This window comes from Melanotaenia boesemani, chromosome 2 (genome assembly GCF_017639745.1).
Source record: "Melanotaenia boesemani isolate fMelBoe1 chromosome 2, fMelBoe1.pri, whole genome shotgun sequence".
Taxonomy (NCBI): Eukaryota; Metazoa; Chordata; class Actinopteri; order Atheriniformes; family Melanotaeniidae; genus Melanotaenia; species Melanotaenia boesemani.
The window spans coordinates 20,374,057-20,395,174 of NC_055683.1; the positions used below are offsets into that span (position 1 = coordinate 20,374,057).

Consider the following 21,118-nt stretch of genomic DNA (forward strand, 5'->3'; position numbering starts at 1 on the left):
ACACTATATAAAACAAAACTGAATTGCTAGCAAGGAGAGCAGGCGGGGTCAGTATCAAGGAATCAATATCAGGGAAAGGCAGAATACAACTGTATAAGAAACGCAATAAACTGGTCTTTGTAAAAGTCTAAACAAAAACTTTTTTAACTGTTTATTGACATATAAAGATAATACAAACATATGCATTAGACATCGGTATAGCTGCAGGATCAAACAAAAAATAACCATTTAGTGAAGACATCAGATTATTGTTTCAGATCTGATCATGTTTCACTGACTCATGCCACACACACTGGAAGCAATTTCTCAAACATGGGGTGATTTAACATAAATCATTGTACTAGTTGGGTTTATTCACACAGGCATATTGAGAAATACAGTGTATAAGATGAACATTTTTACTATGACAAGGGTGTGAAATGGTCACCTCAAGGGACCTACTCAAGGCTAATTTAACAGATAAAAATAGACAAAATACTAATAAAATGAACAAATAATAATTTCATATAATCCTAATGAAAGTAAGTTAGTGTTAAATAATATTAAGTGCAAATTCAGTAAAGGCTTCTAGGGTCATTTTTTATTTATAGCTCTTTTACAAAGAACTCATTCCAATGAGTACACCCTTGATTACAAATACAGCTGTTCAGTGATAAACATCTGACTCTAAGCATTTAATTAATATTTTATTATCTTCTAGACAGAAAAAAAAAGTTTTAAGATTCTATGACTGCATGGTTGTCAGTTTAAATGGCACCACAGGGAAACCCTGGATGGTAAATGCTCTCTCTTACCACAACTAATGCTATTAGTGTTCCTGCTGTACTTCAGCAGTGCTGGGTGTGCTCTACAAGAGCTGAAGGAGCATCTATATGATTGTAAAGAATTTCAAGTGCCTGTGTGATGTACCAAACACTAGGATCTCACCCATTCTGTGCTGCTGGGATCAACTTTTCAGTTGAATATCAAGTCATACGAATCTTGCGGCCTAAGTTGTGAAGAGACCAGAAAAAGAAAGCTAATTGGATTTATGGCGCCTCCTAGAATTGAATCTAATTTAATTAAGCTTTTCAAGTAAGAGGTTCTGACTTCATAAACCCAATTATAGTCAGATTCTTCTTTTCCTATAAGTGCTCACTGGTCACCTTCACCAACTTTGTTGTACACAGTGAATTTACATGATCTCTCATGAACTTCATAAATTAAATCTGAAGACAAACATATATTATTGTAAAATAAACAGTATCGGTCTACAAGTCGTGCAGTGGTGTCCACGTATGTGTGTGTAGCTTCATGCATAATCCTTCAGCGTTGGATGATAATAATTCCCGGCAGTGAGATGACGTGTACGTTTGGAGAGGCAGGCTGCCGAATGTGAAATGATCTGTCTGTCCACCATCTGCTGGCACTTAGAAAAAATGTTCCTCCTCTAGCTTTTGGCCTGGAAGTGTTCCATTACAACACCCCACTGAGCTGGCACATTTCTTTATCTTAAGTATGAATCAAAGTCAAAACAACACATTTTAACTCTAATTTCTCCCTTTGTTGCCCTTTAAGTAGTATATGTCATATAGAATATTTCATTGTGTTTGTTCTTATGTTATTACATTAGGTACTGAAAGGTATATTAAGTTTTCATTATTATAAGTGATTATTATGAATAATTTAGCAGGGGAGTCATGCTTGATAAATATGCAAGTATTCTAAAGGCTTTTGTTTTTTTTTTGTTACATAAGAAAAGCCTTTGCCTTTAGTTACCAGTGGGCTTTCCTCTCTTTGGCAACCAGCTCCAGGAAAAGGGAGTGACTCGCGTAGAGGGCCAAAGACGAATCAATGTCAGCCCATTGAACTTGTCCTGCATCATCACCAGCTTGCAGTGGCAGCTCACTCACACTGTTGCCTGTAATAAGAACAGGCATGTGAGAAAGAAAGTATACCTTCTTTCAATTCAATATATTGCATCAGGTATTTATGAGAACAAACTTGGTGCTCTAAAAGTCTCAAATTCAGGTAAATACAACCTCAGATGAACAGCTTTAGCTGTCAGAAAGGTAGTCTCACATTTAACTTTGAAAAAGAGAGAAGTTCGTGGATGACTCAACGACTGCAAGGTATCCAAGTTCAGTGATTGCAAACAAGCCCAAATCATCAGCCCTCCACCAACATGTTTGACAGTTGGTATGAGGTTTTGTGTTGAAATGGTGTGTTTGGTTTTGACTAAACATAGCACTGAGCATTAACATGTCTGGCCTCGCCTGTTGTATTGTATGCATTGTATTTATTATAAGTCTTTTATTGTTGTGCTGTGCAACACTTTGTGTGACTGAGGTCATTGTAAACGTGCTATAGAAATAAATCTGAACTTGAAATCGTCTGTCCAAAGATCCTGGAGTCTCTTGGCTTGTTTAGATTAAAAGACTTTCTCTGGCAACAGTTCCAAACCAGACACATAGTTTTGTCTTTTTAATCATACCGTCCTAAACTTTTAATGCATGCTAACTGTGGTCTATAGAGTCAGAAATTTTGATAATGTAACTAAGTACTTTGGACCAGCAAACTACTTCCACTCCTGATTTTATAGAGGTGCTGGCACCAATTAATCAAATTAATTTGATTAGGAAAAGTAGCATCTGGCTGTAAATTCCCCTGTTGATTCCTATGGAAGCAATAATCGTGTATGTAGATTTTGATATGCTTTTACTGTATTTTAGACTAGTTTTTGCTAAACAAGGTTAAGGCAACTTTATTGATACCCGAAGGTAGATTTGTTTTGCAGTTAAGTAAGTAAGTCCAACCTTTCTGCAAAAACAAAACACATTAAAACCAAAAACAGACACAGAAGAAAACAAAATGCACAAACATGAATAGTGAGTACTCATCTGAAGCTTGGATATAAAAAGAAAAATGTAGTTTCAGATACCTTGCTCGTCATGAAAGTTGACAGCAACTGTCTCCATCCAAGCATTGTCAGTGTTTCTAGGATCATCAACATAGCCTTTATAGACCTGAAGGAGAAACGTGGATAGAGTGTGGACACATTGACTACATCTGATCTGATAAGACTGGAGATTTCTGTTCTAAAAAAGAGTAATCTAATTTTCCTGTAGTCTCATTGTGCTCTAAACTTTAAAACCTACTGATCAAAATATGACGGCAAACAAGTGAGTCTATATCAATTACTGACCTGAAACCCTGGTGATTCAAAGAGTTTAGTGATGCGCGCATGAAGTTCTGCTCGCTCTGATGGCGAGAATGAAAGCGAGTTTAAGGCTTCCTCTGAGAACTCCCGCTGCAAGGTGAGAGAAACCTGCTCCCCTGCATCTACCATACCCTGCAAAACCAGAATGTGAAAATAAATGGGTAATCTACAGGATCAGGACATCTCAGTGAAAACTGGCTGACAAAACGTCTTCTGAATATCTCAGACCTCTTTTTGTCCTCTTTTTCAGCCTCCTAAAATGTAGCCACAACATTTTAAATGTCACAAACACAAATTAATTTAGTTATATAGATAATTTGAACAGTTGTGGATGAAAAGAGTAACAACAGCCATGGTTGCATGCAAAGAAATATTTCAGTAAAACCCCAATTAAGATCTTACTCTAAGACTTTGTCTAATCATAAGGTTGTATTTGAACTAAGCAATAATCAAATTGTAAGATATATGGAGTACACCGATCTTAGTCACATTATGACAGACATACACATCAACAACATTATTGCAGAATTTGCAGGGAATCTTGAAACACTCACCCCTGCTTCATGCTCTAGGCTCTGTGGTTGGCATATCTACTTATTACTTTGGGTATTATTTTTAAAATTACTGTTTTGGCCTTGTTGTCATAAAAAGGGGTGCCTATTTTCATAACTAAGTCTAGCAAAACTGGATCTGGCAGTGTTAAGCACAGAGCAAGAAGACTACAGTAAACATTACATACTTTTGGGTGAGAGAGAAATGTGTGAAAACTAATACTCTGCTTTAAAAAATATGGATGTAATTAAGACCTTAGATGAGCACAAACATCCCAACTGCATAGGGGGAGCAATGTAGGCATAAGGCCTTAATTGGACTGTGCTCTGTAACAAGTAAATGAGAAAGTAGATCAGATACAATCTGCACCTCATGTAAATATTATAATTATGATATTGTTTTATTTAGGTTAAGTACAGTAGGATGAATAAAACTGTGTGTGTAGACATAGCCACCGAAAAACTTTCTTTAATGTCATACTTTATAATTTAGTGGAATGCGGTCAACAAAAAATTGTAATTTCATTGTATTTCATGTTAAATAAAGTGCCATAAACTTAGAAATGTACACAGTTTGCTGTCCACAAGACACGTCAGAGACATTCTAATGAGAATGACTATATGCCTTGATGTAGAATTAGAACGTGCTGCTGTAACATCAAGCTCAAGTAATTGGAAGTCTTGACTATTCTAATGGCAGATCATACTTCTTGTACCTCCAGTATTGGCAGAACAGTCCTGTACTATGCACATGCTGTTTCAAATTGTGTGGTCAGAGGAAACTAAAGTCTTTTGAAATGATTTTGACCGTGTTTTTACTGGTAATCATACTTTATTTCAACAGAAAGAGAACTGTAAATACCCCAAAACCACTCACCACTATGACTATGACTATGTTGTTTTACCACAACATTCTTGGCTAAGAATATCATGGTAAGCACAATAAAATGCTGGAAGAACACAGTTCCACAAACAGTGCAAAAGAAGCCACTAAAAAGAAGAAATAAAAACACAACCAACCCCTGGAATGGCCCACTCCCCACAGTCTTTCCTCTTGATGGACACAAATTGCAGAACAGGGTTTTTAGAGACTGGGTGATGCATCTTTGCTCCACTGGGATCTACCTTCCATCTACCAGAGAGGGAAATATGTTAGGCTATTAAATGCTAATAAAAAGACATGCAGAGTCACATGCTGCCCTTTTTATAAAAATGAAACATCTTAATTTCTTTATAATTCTCTAAGTTTGGACTGGGTGAAATTGAATTGTTTTGAGACACTTTTTAAAACTAAATCAAACAAATAACTATGATTCATGTGTATGTGAATAATAACAAAGAATAAGGTTGATTAAAAGTTACCTTGTGACAATGGGATCTGCTGCATGGTTGGGGCCCCATCGTCCAAGCAAACCTCTACCCGTCAATCCTGTGCGTCCAAGCGGATTTCTGAAGTGTAAAAAATTAATTTACACATGTATTTATTTATATGCAACAAAGATGTGCTTATTAGAATTCCTTATGTGAAATAAACCAACAGAGCTCTGGCACAAAAGCAAAACTCTTTACCGCAGTAAGACTATCTATCCTCCATTAGGACTGCTTAAAAAAACAAATGCTCACAGTTCTACTCTGGACAGTCACTGATGTTACTGTGCATTAATATTTAAGTTGTACATTAACAGAAAAGCTTCACTTAGTGATGACTTTGACGTAATCTGTTTCATGTTATGTGTTGTTGCCCATCTGAAGTTGTACTAAACTAATCCTAAAAACGGATCAGGTGTAAGATGATTATTATTATGACCTGAAACATGGTGTAAATCTTTTTCATGAATGTATTTTTCTTTGCAATTAGTAACTTACAATGGCTTCCCATTTTCCACTCTGTAGCTGCCTTCAAAGCTTTTCCTGTCCACAACACCATCCACAGCATTGAACTGTGGAGAAAAAGAGCTGCAAACCAAGCAAATGCCCCCAAGAAACAGCATGAATAAACATTAGTTAAACATTGACAAGAAAAAGTTGAGAAAAATCTTGGTCAATGTGTCTCAGAACATTTATAAAAATCTATACCCTCAATGTGCAATCCTATAATTATCTAAATGTAGGTTGCAAATTAAAGTAAGTGAATGTTGCTCACCCAATATCAGGATCTGCCCATGCTGGCTTATTTAAAACTGAAGGGGCAGTGTAGCTGACTGGATGATACTGTGGCCAGTCCTGACTCCAGTCCACCTTGTCATCAGGTACAGGAAAGCGCTTGATGGTGGACCCTGGATATTGTGGGCATCTGGACTTCACATGAGGCACTGCTACTGAAGATGGCATTTTCCAGACACTGGTCATGTAAAAGTTAAGGCAACTGCTACTAATGGGTCCAATGTTTTTACTTCTGAAAGGATGGGAGGGTGAGCAGGAGATAGCAGACCTGCAGGAAAAGGAGTATGACACATAAAGACCCACAAAGTATATATTTTACTCTCCATTAAGGCAGCAGCTTATAAACATAACATTGTTACCTCCCTACAGTTAGTTGACTGTTGAATATTTTTACAACACATAACAACATAGTCTAAATATTTAGCGAGTTGTGCAATTAATACAAGGCAGGTGGTTGACTTGCTGAAATACAAATCTGCGCTAATAACCTGTAGGTTTTGTTTTGCCGTTAACGATAACACATTTCAGTTGTTAAAATGAAATTATATCAAATATATCTCATCTGAATATCTGTTTTAGAATGACTACTGTTCCTGTCGTATATGTTGGTAGTTATAGTTAGTAGTGAATGAACAACTATATATTTACTTTCTAACTAAATGTTTGCTTAAATTTTAACATTTTCAAACTACTTTCACACTTCATACCTTATTCCAATGTTGCAGACAGTATACGGGAGTCCAAGAAGAGTAAGCGCCAAACGAATAGAGCCTTTCCAGGTTCGTCGCAGAGGTAAATGTACCATTCCTTGGGAGGAATTGATCAATGCTCCCAAAGCAGTAAAATGCAACGGACTGGAACCCGGAAGTACTCCGCCTTGCGTGGTGACGTATGCAAAGTAGAGTTGCGGCAGTCGCACTCGTTTCCATGGTGATCGAATTCCCCTTCTCCAATCTCAGAAATAATAAATTGGTTGTGTGAAAAAAGATTTAGAGTTTAGAAGTTAGCATAAAATTCTGGACTTTCATTTATTAAGAATGAAATGCGTTGGACAGTGGATTGATGGATGGATGGATAGATGGAATATTTACACACGCCAAACTGCAATCTTGACGGCTGTGCTATGCTGTCTTAATTTAATGTGAACACGGTACAAGTGTTTAAGTGGACCCTTTTGAATTTACATCGTCTTGCCAACCAAATCTTACACGTGATGCGCACAATTAACGTCCTGAACAAAATGGGTTTTAATGGGCAACACTCACTGTACTCACTCACGTGTAGGGTGATACAACGTCAGCATAACCTTATTTTTTAAACGAATATTGAAGTATCCAGAACGCATAAACCATAAAAATATTACATATCTATCTGTTATATTATGTCATATTAGGCAACACGCAAAACATTTCGACACGCCTACATGTGGCTACTGTCAGTTTAATTGTCAGATTGTGTTTGTTTCGATGCACAGGAGTTGTGCAGGAAGCGCCTCGTGTAAAAGAGACGAAAGCTCCGCCCAAACAAGTCACCCTTGTAAATATTTCTAACGCACCTGTATTTATCGTACTTAGCACGCGCGTTTTACGCTCCTTGCTGAGACTAAATCCGTGCTCGCGCACGAAATCCATTTACACTCTGGTAGTAAGGAGGGCCACGATTGAGTCGCTTTGCTTTGTCAATTGAACAATCTGCTTCGGAAAGACGATCAACGGTACTGAGAGCGACAGCGGTCCGTTGGTGAAACACTAGACAGACTAGGAGCGTTTGGAGCGGAAGAATGGCTGATTCGGGCAGCACTGCAGCGGTCGGGGCCGCAGACTCCGACAGCGCTGCTGCTGTTGCTGCTGGGGCGGCTGGCACTGTTGCGCAGGATGGAGCCCCCGGAACTGCGGGACCTAAACACGGTTCCGAGTCAGTAAGGGGCCAGAATTTTGACGTGGGCCCCCGTTACACAAACTTGTCTTACATAGGGGAGGGGGCGTACGGAATGGTTTGGTGAGTACTGACTGTCTCTGCAGAGCTACTGTAAACTGAATGTTAGCTAAAATAAGCAATTTGTTAGCAAGTACTTTTAGCCAGCAAATCGTCGCTGTTTATTATAACAAGCATAGGCAACTGAATAACAGCGCAGTTACAATACTTATAATTAAAACGGGTGTCAAACAATCATTTACTGTTGAACCTCAATGCAGCCCGTCTTGAGGTTAGCATATTAGCTCAGCTGCTACAGGCGTGGCTATGAGCTTTACAGGAAACAAGATTTGGGAGTGATAGCGCAGGACGTGGTTTGCTATCCGATCAGACACGTTTTGTGGGTTGCACTTTGCCGCAGTTGAGAGCTAGTTTTAGTTGTAGTGAGGTTTCATTTACGTCTGGCCACAGTCTTCCAAGTACACTGATCTCTACTTATATTCTGATTCCAAAACATTCAGTCTGCAGCAAATCTGCTGCAGAGGATGCAAGAGGGATTTGTCAACTGTAGCAAGGCCTTTCCCTTTTTTTTTTTATCACTGTGTGTTATCTTCAATCTTTTATGTATGCTCTAAGCACTTGTGATTTCAACGATAGATTGCTATCTATTAACCCAGAACATGCTGAGATGGGCAGTATAAATGGATAAGTCATGGGCGCTCACATCCATTGCAAACGGGCCACATATTTAGTACACTAGACTGTTACCACTGTGAACTCCATCCAGTGTTTGCAAACATTGTCAACAACCTCGGTTGGTTCAGTGAGTGAAAAGGCCATTACTTTTTAACGGTATTATATGCCACAGTTGTAAAATTTCATGTCGAGTCATAACCAAGCAGACAAATGTTTACTTAAAATCTAATGTATACCTCTGTATGTTCATGTAATAGTGTTTCAGCTACTGAAGAACTCATGTGGAGTTATCTAGTTTACACACTTTGTCGTGCAGTATTACACTTCATCCGTGATGCAAGTGCTGTCTTTTTTTCTAAATTGAGTTAAAACCTAATTTGGGTGATTCTCTCCCCACCTCCAGCTGTCTGATGCACTGCACATGGACTCAGACTTACAAATACAGTGCTTTTACATCATATCAGGAAAAAGGCATCATATGTTCATGTTGTCTGTAGAGATGGCATGCAGCAGTCTTTTACAGCTTACTATCTGCTCAGTTTCTGATACTGCCTTTGTGTGTGTGTGAATGTTCCAGTGTGTAACACATCTGCTCTGTATCCAGCTCTGCTTTGGACAACTTGACAAACCACCGCGTAGCCATCAAGAAAATCAGCCCATTTGAGCACCAGACATACTGTCAGCGCACACTGAGGGAAATCAAGATCCTGCTGCGTTTCCGCCATGAGAATATCATCGGGATCAATGACATCATTAGGGCACGGCACATTGACAACATGAGGGATGTGTATCTTTTTCATTCTTTACAGGAAGTGTCTTGCGCTTACGTTACTCCCTGCATTATGCATCTTATTGCAAACATTATTTAATCACAGAATCTTGTTGAGATTAATATATCTGATTTCATGCTAACAGTAAACACATACACGATCGGTGTACTGTAACAACACAACAAATCTCAGAGCCATTGCAGCAGTTAGAAGACATGATAAAGTTTTTATGTGTATATTTTAAATTTTCTTTAGAGTTCTGTTGTGGTAAAAGATTTACACACTTGTTTTAAAGAAAGTTAATCGAACAGAACAATGCTGTTTAAACATTTCAAAGTAAACAGTAGAGCCACTTCAGTAATCATTTTGCAGCTTTAAAAGAGGTAGCAAGCCTTTACATGTGTGAAAAGTAGTACACAAAAAGAAAATGCTATTTTTGTTGTTGTTTTTAAAGTATGGCACTTATTAGATGCCTGGCTCTCAAAGAGTCAGTTTAAACATCCGCCCACATTACGTTTAATAACCTGACAAACAACAAAATTGTGCTAAGACTCATGTGGTTTCAGCCTTTATTGCAGCAGCTTCCTGTTTTCATTTGAAGTGCATTGGTTTGAGAATTCAGCTACATTCCAGTTGAAATTATTTTGCTCTGAGCATGGCATGTGTTGAGGATAAACCAGACAAACAGGTTAATACTTTAGCCACCATATTTGTAGTTGTACAGCTTTAAGAATAATTTTACACAGAGTTAAATAATCTTTAAGAAACAATAATGGTGCCAGAGGAGTTGATATAGGCTGCAGATGGAATACAAGTAACCTGAGGAGCTGAACTGCACTGCTGGTGTTTTTTTTTTTGTTTGTTTTGTTTTTTTTTTGTAGTCCCATCTGATCTTATCTTGGGTGAGCTTTGCCCAGGCCAGTCTTTTTAAATCCATGATGCTCATTTGAAGCAGCTGCTGAGTCATTTGTTGAGTTGTTTCAGTTCAGTCACATTAGGCATTAGTGATTGTCCTCAGAGTTTCCAGCAGTGATGTGTGGGCACGGCCCAGCAGCGAGCTGCTGTCACTGATTGCTGCTTTGGCAGTCTCTCTCTGAAAAGCATCATTGTTCCCTGAAAGACGGAAAGAATGTGTGAGTCCTTTTATATCTGTCTTGTTTTCTTATTTGATGCATGTGGTTGGTCTGCTTTTTTACTCAGTGCTGTTCCCTTATGAAAATTCCCAAGCAAATGTAAGCAAACCCAGGGACAGCAATATCACTCAGTAGCCTCTTTTCTGGATGTAGCACAACTGTTTTGTGATAGTATGATACCAGTTTAAAACTAGCAAGTTTTCACAAAAGTCAAAGGATGCCTGATCCTAATTAGCATCTAAACATTAAACCCTGTGGTATTAAAGCCAGTTAAAACTCATGATAACACTACAAGAAAAGGTTTTTCTTGAATCTTTATAAAAAAATTCTTACCCTCCAGTATCACTAGATACTGTCAGGGTTCTGGTTGTCTGCCTTGACCCTTGCATCCTTCCAGCTACATCGTGCAGACTCTGATGGAGACGGACCTGTACAAGCTGTTGAAGAGCCAGAGGCTAAGCAACGACCACGTCTGCTACTTCCTCTACCAGATCCTGCGAGGCCTCAAGTACATCCACTCCGCCAACGTGTTGCACCGCGACCTCAAGCCCTCCAACCTGCTCATCAACACCACCTGCGACCTCAAGGTAAGCCTGTAAATTTGGTTTTTGTATAAAAATCATTTAATTTTGAACATCAATTATCACACCTGCTGTTAACAAAACAATTATGTCAACAGAATGAAATAGTTTTGGTTAAAGTTTTTAGAATTACCTTCTCTTGAGCTTTTTTCCATTCTGCATATCAGGAATGGTTATGACTTTATTATTTTTGTTGTAGGCCTGCTTGAGTAATCTCTTGATAAAATACAAGTTTCAGATGACGTATGGTTGGCTTGGAAAACAAAGACATTTCCTGTCCCTGTCCAGTATGTTGTTCTATCTAAATTTTAGCATAAAGCTATATAAACATGAAATCTCCATTAAATTCATTTACTTGATTGGTACAGAGCATTTTTTTTTCCAACCTCAACTCAGGACGGGTCAGTTTGTTCTATACAAGACTAATCCACAGCTTTGCTTTGTTACGCAGTAACTAGTCAGTCATGTTCTTTTTTTGGTTGAAATAAGCCATCAGGTTCTATGTCGCGCAGCTTCATAGTACTTACGGGTATGTGAACTGCCGACAGCAAGCCCATCAATCCCTGGATTAGCTGATCATGTGTGAAGAGTACAGAACAAAAGCAGCACATGTTTGCAGTGGCTTTCTGCTGCATTCCACTCTGGAGGGGTTTCAAAAGTCTCAGTAGCTATTTACAATATCACAGCTACGCATTTAACTGTGCCCTGGTTGTGCTAATAGTAAAATAGTGTTAATGTAATAAATAGGTCTGCACAGCTAACAAAGCTAAATGAGAAAATGATAAGGGAAAAAATAAAATAACATTTTACTGATGGAATTCTCCCGTGAAGCGCTTTTCCTGCCAGAAGAAGTTAGCAATATTAACAACCTTAAACTTAATTCAAGATCTTGTCTGTTTTGAAAAGAGTGTGATGGTTGACTGTGATGATTCTGACCTTTTGTATCATCCTCAGATCTGTGACTTTGGCCTGGCACGGATAGCCGATCCCGAGCACGACCACACCGGTTTCCTGACTGAGTATGTGGCCACGCGTTGGTACAGGGCTCCAGAAATCATGCTCAACTCAAAGGTGGGGCTGCAGCAGACTGGTATTTTAGTTGTGACTGGCTAGTTTTGCATTTTGATCCCATGTGCTTGTGTTTCAGGGCTACTCTAAGTCTATTGACATCTGGTCCGTGGGTTGTATCCTGGCTGAGATGTTGTCTAACAAGCCTATCTTCCCTGGGAAACACTACTTGGACCAACTCAATCACATACTGGGTGAGGGATAGTCTGAATTTAGTTCCACATCCAAACTGTGAAAAACGGTGAGCGGCCATGTTGAAGCTTCTCTTTCTATTTAGGCATTCTTGGTTCTCCATCTCAAGAAGATCTGAACTGCATCATCAACATGAAGGCAAGAAACTACTTGCAGTCCCTTCCTGAAAAGCCCAGGGTTCCCTGGGAAAAACTCTTCTACAAGGCAGACCCGAAAGGTACTGTGAGACGATGTTTGTTGACTATTCAAAATGAAACCTCTCAGCACATTTGCATGACAGCAATTCAGCAATAATTCAGGCTAAAATTGGACTTTAGAATGTATTTAAAGACTTTAGTTTGACTAAAATTGGAAAATCGGCTCATTAAGACATGTCAACCGATGATTACTTAAAGTATTTCCAGACTATCAGCTCCAATAAATTCTTGTTTTTGTGATTGCAGCATCATCTAACCACCTCACCACTGAAGTAGTATAAAGACGATGTCTGTGTTGTATATTGAGATATATTTAAATGTATAGTGATCTCTCACAGATGAAAATCAGACTATTTTAGTGATTCCAGACTGGGAAATTGCAGTATTAGAGCAGCATCATAGAAAGAGAATAGAAGGAGAATGAGGATGAAATTAAATAAACCATATGATGCAGGAAATGCTATATATACTGGAGTCTGACGGAGAAGAGCTATTATAGTGCTTTGGGCTATGGCAGGAATAGTCAGTTCTTTCTGTCAGTGGAGCTCAGTGATTCTTCTGGAGTAGGAGATCGATTGTCTTTCCAGTGTGAGGTGGAGAGGGGGGGTCAGGGTTGTCCATGACTGATAACAGTTTGTCCACAGTCTTCCTCTCTCCACCCCGAGCTTGAACAAATCGCGGAGCTGCTTTCCTGATCAATTTTTAAAGCTTGTTCTTGTCACTGGCTCCAAACATCTCCAACATCTGCACACATTGAAGGATTTCAGCCTCATCTGGAAATAATCTGCTCATCCTCTTGCACTCAGCCAAGCTGTTCTCTTTCCAGTCTAGTTTAGTCCTTCCAGAAAAAGATAGCAACAGCGTGACTTCAAGGTCAGTTTGTAGGTCTTGAAAGAGTCATTAGAAGCTTTGTAAGCCATGGACAAAACCAAGTCAGTGAAACAATTTCCCCAACTTTTCCATCATTAAACAAGAAGAAGCATTTGTGTTAAAAGTGGTAAACAATACATCTTTTGCTTTTGTAAACAGACAGCATCAAATGATTGAGAAAATAATTGTATAACAAATAGAAAATCTGTAACTTTTGATCAAATTTCTAATGTTTTGAGTCCCATGAGTGGACTTTGTTTAGTTTAGTGTTCAAATGAACAGTTTGGCAATAAAGTCCAAGAAGTGTAACAAAAGAATAAACTGTGTATTGTTTTTCCAACCTGGGGACTGAATTGACTGAAGCTCTTTATCTCATACAGCCCTGGATCTCTTGGGCAGCATGCTGACCTTTAACCCCATCAAGCGTATCAGCGTTGAGGATGCCCTGGCCCATCCTTATCTGGAGCAGTACTATGACCCCTCAGATGAGGTAAAAATACATATTTTACAAGCTATGGTTTTAATTTAAGCACCTACTTAAAGTCTAAATTATGCTCTTTGCAACAAGATAAAACTAGTGTACCATATAGGAAAAACTTGTGCCTGCTGTGAAACAACACACAGGAAAATGAGTCAGCCAAGTATTTAAATTTGCACAAACGCTGGATGCTGAGGGTTTTAGGCAGTGAATCATGCGATAAGCATTTTTACTTTATTTCTACTGCGGCCCAAGATTTAATTGTGAGCTGTTCTGCTTTGTGCTGGGAAGCCTCTTAACGGTGCATTTGGTATTAAGTTTACTCAACAATTGAGCTCAAGGGAGATTAAAGAATTAATGGTATCTCAATTTCGGTAACCACAAACAGAATCCCAGTACTGTACTTTGACAATAAAAGGATTTATTGGCTTTTTTAATGTATGACTCAAAATTTGGATAACTTAAGTTAGCCATCAGGCATTCAGCTTACACACTTCCAATATTGTCTTTTCTGTTGTACTTTATAGTGTACTGTTTACATTTACTAAGCTTAATGGTCATGTTTCCCAATGCAAACTAGATGACACACTTCATCTTGCAGCTCCTGAGCTGCTGTTGATAGTTTGTCCTGTGTGTGTGTTTTAGCCTGTAGCAGAGGAGCCCTTCACGTTCTCCTATGAACTGGATGATCTTCCCAAAGAGAAGCTGAAGGAACTGATCTTCACTGAAACGGCTCGTTTCCAAGAAAACTACATCCCCCCCTGTGACCCAGGTACATAAGAAATACACAGTCCTAACAACACGAGGTTGTACTATTAAAGGAAGAAGACAGGGGGACATATAGCACGTGTTAGTTTTATTTATTTTATTTTAAATCACACAATTGCCTCATTTTCTGAAGCATCACTAGATGTAAGTTTTTCCTCAGTACCTGATATCATTCCTTGTTACTCAACCTTAAGTGGATATTTCAGGCATGCAGCTACAATGAGCGTCAAATTTCCTTTTTCTGAGTTTAAGCTGGTTGGAAGGAAGTCTTTTACTTGTTAAGCCAGTCTTGCATCATTGTGGTGGCTTTTACATGCATGCAATGTATGAGGCATGCATGATTGACGAAAAGCAGACCAGTTGTTTGAGAATGAATGAATAGGAGAGTACATCAAATAATATTTTGTATTAGACAATATTAAGACCGTACCATTTCCACCAAATGAAGAACAAGTGGCTTCCAACCTTAAAAAGCTGCAGAAGATGGATGATTGGGGAAAAAAAAAACATACAAATGGTTGGTGAACTAAACGTTTACCTCTCAAAAGTTGTGTCAGGGTGTGTGCAGCCCTGCACCACGCTCCCTCTGAAGCTGTAAGTAATTCAGTGAGCTGCAGATTTGGATTTAAAATTATATTAAAATACACATCACCCAGATGTAAACACTGCCTGATAGTTGGCAGAATTTTTTTGAACAGGTATTATGTCACTTGATATTTGGACTATTTCATCCTGTCTTGTTTACTGTTACTGTCATTTGACCTCAACACTGTTTTGTGGTTTGAGGCCACTAGATGTCAGTGGAGCACAAAGTTGTTCAAACACACCTTAAACATGAGTGCATATTTTACAGCCAGCGAACCTCTTACAGACCTACAAGATGGCAGTATACATAATACCCAAAGAAATGAGGAAAGATTTTGGCAGCTGAAGCTCGAAGCTTAAACTCACTGCAAAGACTGTTTAAAAACTAGGTTTATTTATTGCTGCTGTCATGTTAATTTAACTAAAAGGAAGTTAAAAACTGTGCATGCTCAAAGGGAGAATGTTATCTGAGAAACATGGAAATTGAAAACTTGTATTGGTTTTAACACATATTGACATTTTATTCTAATTACAAAAACACTGAAAAAAAATTAGAAAACTGATTTTGTTTTATCAAAATGAAAACGTGTTTAAGATAGTTGTGATTTTTATGTTTTAAATAGCTGAAAATAATATGATCACCAAGAATAATATGGCCACTGACGACAGTGTGAGCAGCGAGAACAATATGGAGAACAATATGGCTGTCGACAGTAATATGGCCACTGAGGCCAATATGGCTGTTGATGGTGAATCAGATCAGACCAGGTTAGTTACTAATGTTTGCAGGTTTCTTCACTTGGGCAAGAATTTGTCAAAAGCAACAACAAAGGGCTTTGCATTCAACTCAAATTGTTACAACAACTAACAGGAATAGGATCTGAGTCAAAGGCTTGTACACTAACATGGGTGGTGTGAGACCCAGCTTCCACCAACTCAAAGCAGGCCTTCTGGATTTTCTTAAAGTGTGTTTCCCTTTTTCCTCTCCTTCTCTTAGTTCTGACCGTGTGACAGAGCAATGCCGAGACTTGGAACTAGAAGACCCCCAAGCATCATGCTAAAACAAAAGAAAAATGCATCGTTAAGAAACCAACAAAAAGTGAAAACAAGAAATATGAACATTTACCTGCTTATCTTTTCATTTCTACTACAAGAGAAAGCTAAGTATAAATTTGATTTCTATGGTGTGGTGGGATCTGTCGAACTCAAAATGTTTCCATGACGTCCACCTTGGGCTCTTAACTCGTTTTACCCCCCCATCTGTCCCGGCTCATCCAGCCCTACCCACAGTAACGTGCTGCCCCTCTCCTCATCAAACCCTTTCTTTCCTATTGCTGTGTCTGAGCTCCCCTGTCCCTCCTCTCTCAGTAGCCTCCCCTCATACATATTTTTATTTATATATATATATATATATATATATATATATATATATATATATATATATATATATATATATATATATATATATATATATATATATATATATATATATATATATATACTACTGTATTAACCAACATAACTCTCTTATCTTCATCAGTGTAAATTAAAACTCTGAAAAACTGAGGGCTAAAAGAATGGGGATGTTATCTGGATGTGTGTACATAATAAATATATAAGTTTTTCTTTTTATATGTGCTTGTCCCAATTTTCAATTGTACAAGTGTTTTCCATTGAGTTCAGAGTCGTATTTGTATGTTTTGGAGTTTATATTTGCAGCTCTTGATTTTGAGAAAACATTTAATGTTTTTAATGGCATGTTGGCAGGATTTCTTTCTCTTTTTTCAAAAAAAAAAAAAAACAAAAACAAAAAAACAACAAAAAAGCGTTAAGTGTATGATGTTCATATGAATGCATGCATTCCTGAAATTTACCAAAGTGGCAGAAAGTTGAAAGGAACTTGGCTGGGGAGAAACATAGGAATTTTCACTATTAAACAAATTTCTTGATCTTAATTTTGTACCAGTATCAAACAAATTGTTGTCTCCCTTCAATTGTGGAAAGACAGTTATATCAAGGAGGCATTATTATATGATTTGACCAAATCAGATGGAAGCAAAAAGCATAAAATTTTCCATAACTGCGTGTCCATACAGATAGTGCAGCTGTGATACCAAAGCCCTGTTTTCCAGAACATTTATGGTGCTCTGTGCCATCGCAAAAAAAAGTCCTTTTTCCTCACGGCACTTCTTCCCAGCTGCACCCAAATTATCAGTTAAACGTCAGAAACTGAATCACTGGGGACCTACCCACATTCTTCTGGTATTACATCCTTGCAACATGATGTAGCAGCCTACATCTCAAGAGCTGAAACTCATTTTAGAAGCCAAATGAAAAAATGGGTCTGGTTGACATCAGCCTATCAGCTGTTTTATTTATTTTTGTTCATTTCTGTTTGTTACTGTTTGACCCCAGATAGCATTAAGTCTAGCTTGCATGCAAACTGAGGCCAGATTTAAAAAGACCCTTTTTTTTTTTTGCAGATGTAAACAAAAATGGTAATTTCCATTTAAAGCATTAGCAAAACAGATTTGTCCCATTGACTCATGGCATGGACCCAGTTTACAGAATAAAAACCCTTGAGCTTGCTCATTTAAATGGAATGCACTTGTTCTTAATGACACAAGTAACACTTGTGCTCATCCTACAATGTAATCAAACATCTTCTGCAAAAAACTGTCAGTTTCCACAGCAGACCTCTTTTACAGCCCTATGAGGAAACTCTACTTGTTTATCATCATCAACAAATGGTTGAATACACCTGCTCAGTCCACAGCCAAGCAACTGTGATCACTCTGGGTGTACAGTACAGATCTGAGTTTGCCCCTCTGTGCCTGTTCTGTCTGTGCTCCCGCTCTTTCTTTTTGGGTTTGGAGTTATTTTCTGGCTCTTGTTAAAGTACTGGGTGTTTATTCTTTCATGTGGTGGTGTAGTGCTACAGTGGTGCTCATTCCATGTGTCTCAGAGATGGCTCCTCTTGTTTCTCTTAAGTGTGCACATGTCTTATTCCTGCCTGTTCATGATTGTGTCAGTGTCTGCTTCCTCCTCTCTTCATTCAGGATGCAACTGGACTAATGCTGCTTGGTCAAGCATCCTTCATTGATCTAGTTCAGTCAGCAGTATTTATTTATTTTCCTTGTTGTACTGGGACCAGTAATGAATAAATAAATTATTGCCCTTGCTTTTGCAGGCCAGTAATGCAGATTTTGCTGGCCTCATCGTCTTGCAGCAGAATCTCTTGATTGCTTTTTTGGGGGGGGGCTCTAGTTGCATCAGTTGCTGTTCTGTCAGAAGCCATAGCCAGCACTCGGGGATCGGTCTGAGGCTTTTCGGTGCATGTGTGGTGATACTTGTGCTTTTGTTCAACCTCCAAACCTTCACCACGCTTTACTCAAAGGGCTGCCTCTTCTTCCCGCCTCCTTCCCCTCTGTTTTCATGTGCCCACCTCTTCTAACCAGTGTCGCTGACTCTGCTTCCCTGTCTCTGAAAACCATCGCCCTTGGCTTACCTGGAAACCATGGACAGTCACACGCAGGAGATCTGCACCAATCACATGATTCAATCAGCACGTCTGCACTTTGTCTTTCCAGCCACGCACCCTGCCCCCCCTCCCATTTGAGCTATATATTTTTTTCTTTCTTTACCCTTCCCCATCTTGTATTTAGCTTGTTGAGCTTTAAGTTTTATGTGCTGCGTGTGTTTAAGACTCGCGGATCGTCTGCAGAAATATATGTCTGTGTACAAGTGTTTGTAGATCTGCTCATAAGTAACTGAGTTTGTTTTGGATGTGGGCATTGTTTCCTCAGTGCTTGGGTCCCCTTCCTGCAGTTACCTTTTGCTTTGTAAATTTGTGACACAAAAACAGTTGTACAGATATTAAATTTCTAGATATTTCATAGGTGGCCACTAGTCAACCAGGCCTTATAGTTTATTTCTTCTTTTTCTTCTCCCTCCGATCTGCCACCAGACCAAACATCTCACTGGGTAACCATGGGAATAAACCAAGAGGACCATGCTTTGCAATCTGCCTGACACACACTCACTCCTTTATTTTTAAGTAGTGTGTCAATGTGTTGTGACAAGTTGACACTTAAACACACGTCTACATTCATACAGTATGGAGTCAAAAGGCCTGCCTGTCTTGAGGCCTGTTTCCGGATGTTTTTAAATGGCTGTTCTTATTATTGCTATTGTTGTATTGGTGTGTTGTTGTTTTTGTTTTTTTACATAAAAGGGAGACACGTTTTTTTTTTGTTTTTGTTTTTTTTTTTGTATTTTTCTCTTTCTCTTATGAGCGTGATCATTGGCAGTGTTTTCAGTCTCTTTGAAATACACTTTTGTTCTTTTCTTTGATTTTCCTCCAAGATCTTATAAGAAATTATTTTAAAAGATTATATATGTAGATTGTCAAAGAGATATGAGTTATTGAGGGATATAGTCTGTATATTCTTTGGGTATTATGAATTAAGCGATTAACAAAAACTGAATTATACATATAATTAAATAAAGTTTCCTGATACTGTTAAACTATTTTGTCTTTTTGTGTTCTGTCTTTGAATTGATGGAGAGGTTTTCTTTATGCAAAAGACTTGGTAAGGAGTGCTTTGAAAAAAAATATTCACTTCCTTTACTAGTCTGTTGCCATGCAACGTGGAATTAAGTGATTTTGTGTGTTGGGGGTGGGCGTAATTTAAACAACAAAATATGTGTAATTGTGAAGCAACAATGAAGATGGAGAATTATGTCAAATTAGAATTTCATTTATAAACAATGGTGCATTTATTATGCAAATGCCATTTTTTACCCCCCCCCCCCCCCCAAAAAAAAAAAAAAAATCAGTGTGAATGACAGTGAATATTTTTTAAATGTCAAAAATTATATTAACTTGTATGATTTTGTTTAACAAAACTACCAATGATTAAAAATAACTTTTTTTCTTTTGCCAATCATTCTACAGTGTTCCACATTATTATGCTTGGCAGTTTTAAAAACATGAAATAGGTTGTAAAGAACTGAAAATGAACACCTGGCATATTTTTTTTGCATTAAGTAAATAACTTTTCTAAAAAAAAAAATAAAAACATTTTACAGATCCAGTTCTGTAAAATGTATATAAAGGCTTAAAAAATTCCACAGGTTAGCTATCAAATACTATAGTACTACTCAAAACTACTGCTGAGCTGGACAACTTGCAGTGCCAGAGCAGCTCCTCTGAGTCACCACTGATGACTGACGATGGAGTTCAGCAATCCTGACTTCACAATACAAGATGTTTTCCTCGTTTTGGTCGAATGTGCGGGGTATCTTTACTTGTCCTGGGATTATGAGGCTAATACCCTTTCTAATTATTCAAGGAGTTGTAGTTCCTGCAAGTCGCCATTTAGATGGGCTTTTCAGTTTTGTGCCACACAACATATCTTCTTTGGGCTTACCATCTTACTCTCCATTATTCCACTCCAGAGCATCCCTTCACCACCATGTTATTGACAACAGAACATATATTAAGTGAATATAACTGAAATTAGTCTTCATGTATTTCTGAGCCAACTGCGAGTACTTGTCTTTGTGAATATTAGTTAAGGGTGGACGAAACAGCTTTGTGCTTTCATTCCTTTCACAGGGCATCACGCTATTACATTTCATTTGCAAAAAGATCCTTCTTTTTCTTCATGGAAACGGTGACTTGCTTAATAACCTTTAGTTTCCTAATAACTATAAAAACCTGCCTGAGATTATCAGTGATCTAAACGGACAGGAGAAACAACACAAGCAAATTCTTCCATAGAAAAACTCAAACGTAACTGAAATCCTACATGCAGAATGACTTAGAAAACAGTAAAAAATGAATAAATACATAATGCATTGATTTGTAAATCTCATAAACGTATTTTTTTTGCCAACAGATCATAAACATGTTGGAACTGTGACATTTTACCGTTTGTAGTTGTAGTTT

General features: G+C 38.2%; 2 protein-coding genes across 2 annotated transcripts; one reads left to right on the forward strand and one right to left on the reverse strand.

Moving 5' to 3' along the window:
* Window positions 1-1,661: 1,661 nt before the first annotated feature.
* nudt9 (nudix (nucleoside diphosphate linked moiety X)-type motif 9) lies at window positions 1,662-7,544 on the reverse strand. The gene is made up of 9 exons (XM_042012475.1): window positions 7,484-7,544; window positions 6,621-6,867; window positions 5,894-6,181; window positions 5,617-5,706; window positions 5,113-5,199; window positions 4,771-4,882; window positions 3,185-3,331; window positions 2,921-3,005; window positions 1,662-1,900 (listed from the first exon to the last, which is right to left on the reverse strand). The coding sequence occupies exons 1-9, from the start codon at window positions 7,542-7,544 to the stop codon at window positions 1,755-1,757; spliced, it is 1,263 nt and encodes a 420-aa protein (XP_041868409.1). The 3' UTR covers window positions 1,662-1,754.
* Window positions 7,476-16,590, forward strand: mapk3 (mitogen-activated protein kinase 3). Its single transcript, XM_042011553.1, has 9 exons — window positions 7,476-7,911; window positions 9,128-9,310; window positions 10,824-11,013; window positions 11,962-12,078; window positions 12,155-12,269; window positions 12,353-12,484; window positions 13,715-13,824; window positions 14,458-14,584; window positions 16,163-16,590. The coding sequence occupies exons 1-9, from the start codon at window positions 7,694-7,696 to the stop codon at window positions 16,174-16,176; spliced, it is 1,206 nt and encodes a 401-aa protein (XP_041867487.1). The 5' UTR covers window positions 7,476-7,693; the 3' UTR covers window positions 16,177-16,590.
* The last annotated feature ends 4,528 nt before the right edge of the window (window positions 16,591-21,118 follow it).

Excerpts from the sequence above, each read along its gene's own strand:
- nudt9 (XM_042012475.1), bottom strand. The coding sequence starts at position 7,544 with ATGGATTTCGTGCGCGAGCACGGATTTAGTCTCAGCAAGGAGCGTAAA. Across the intron at positions 6,182-6,620 it reads GTCTGCAACATTGGAATAAG|GTCTGCTATCTCCTGCTCAC; the intron begins GTATGAAGTGTG and ends CTTTTCCTGCAG. Across the intron at positions 4,883-5,112 it reads GCAGATCCCATTGTCACAAG|ATGGAAGGTAGATCCCAGTG; the intron begins GTAACTTTTAAT and ends CCTCTCTGGTAG.
- mapk3 (XM_042011553.1), top strand. The coding sequence starts at position 7,694 with ATGGCTGATTCGGGCAGCACTGCAGCGGTCGGGGCCGCAGACTCCGAC. Across the intron at positions 11,014-11,961 it reads ACACCACCTGCGACCTCAAG|ATCTGTGACTTTGGCCTGGC; the intron begins GTAAGCCTGTAA and ends TATCATCCTCAG. Across the intron at positions 12,485-13,714 it reads CTACAAGGCAGACCCGAAAG|CCCTGGATCTCTTGGGCAGC; the intron begins GTACTGTGAGAC and ends TATCTCATACAG.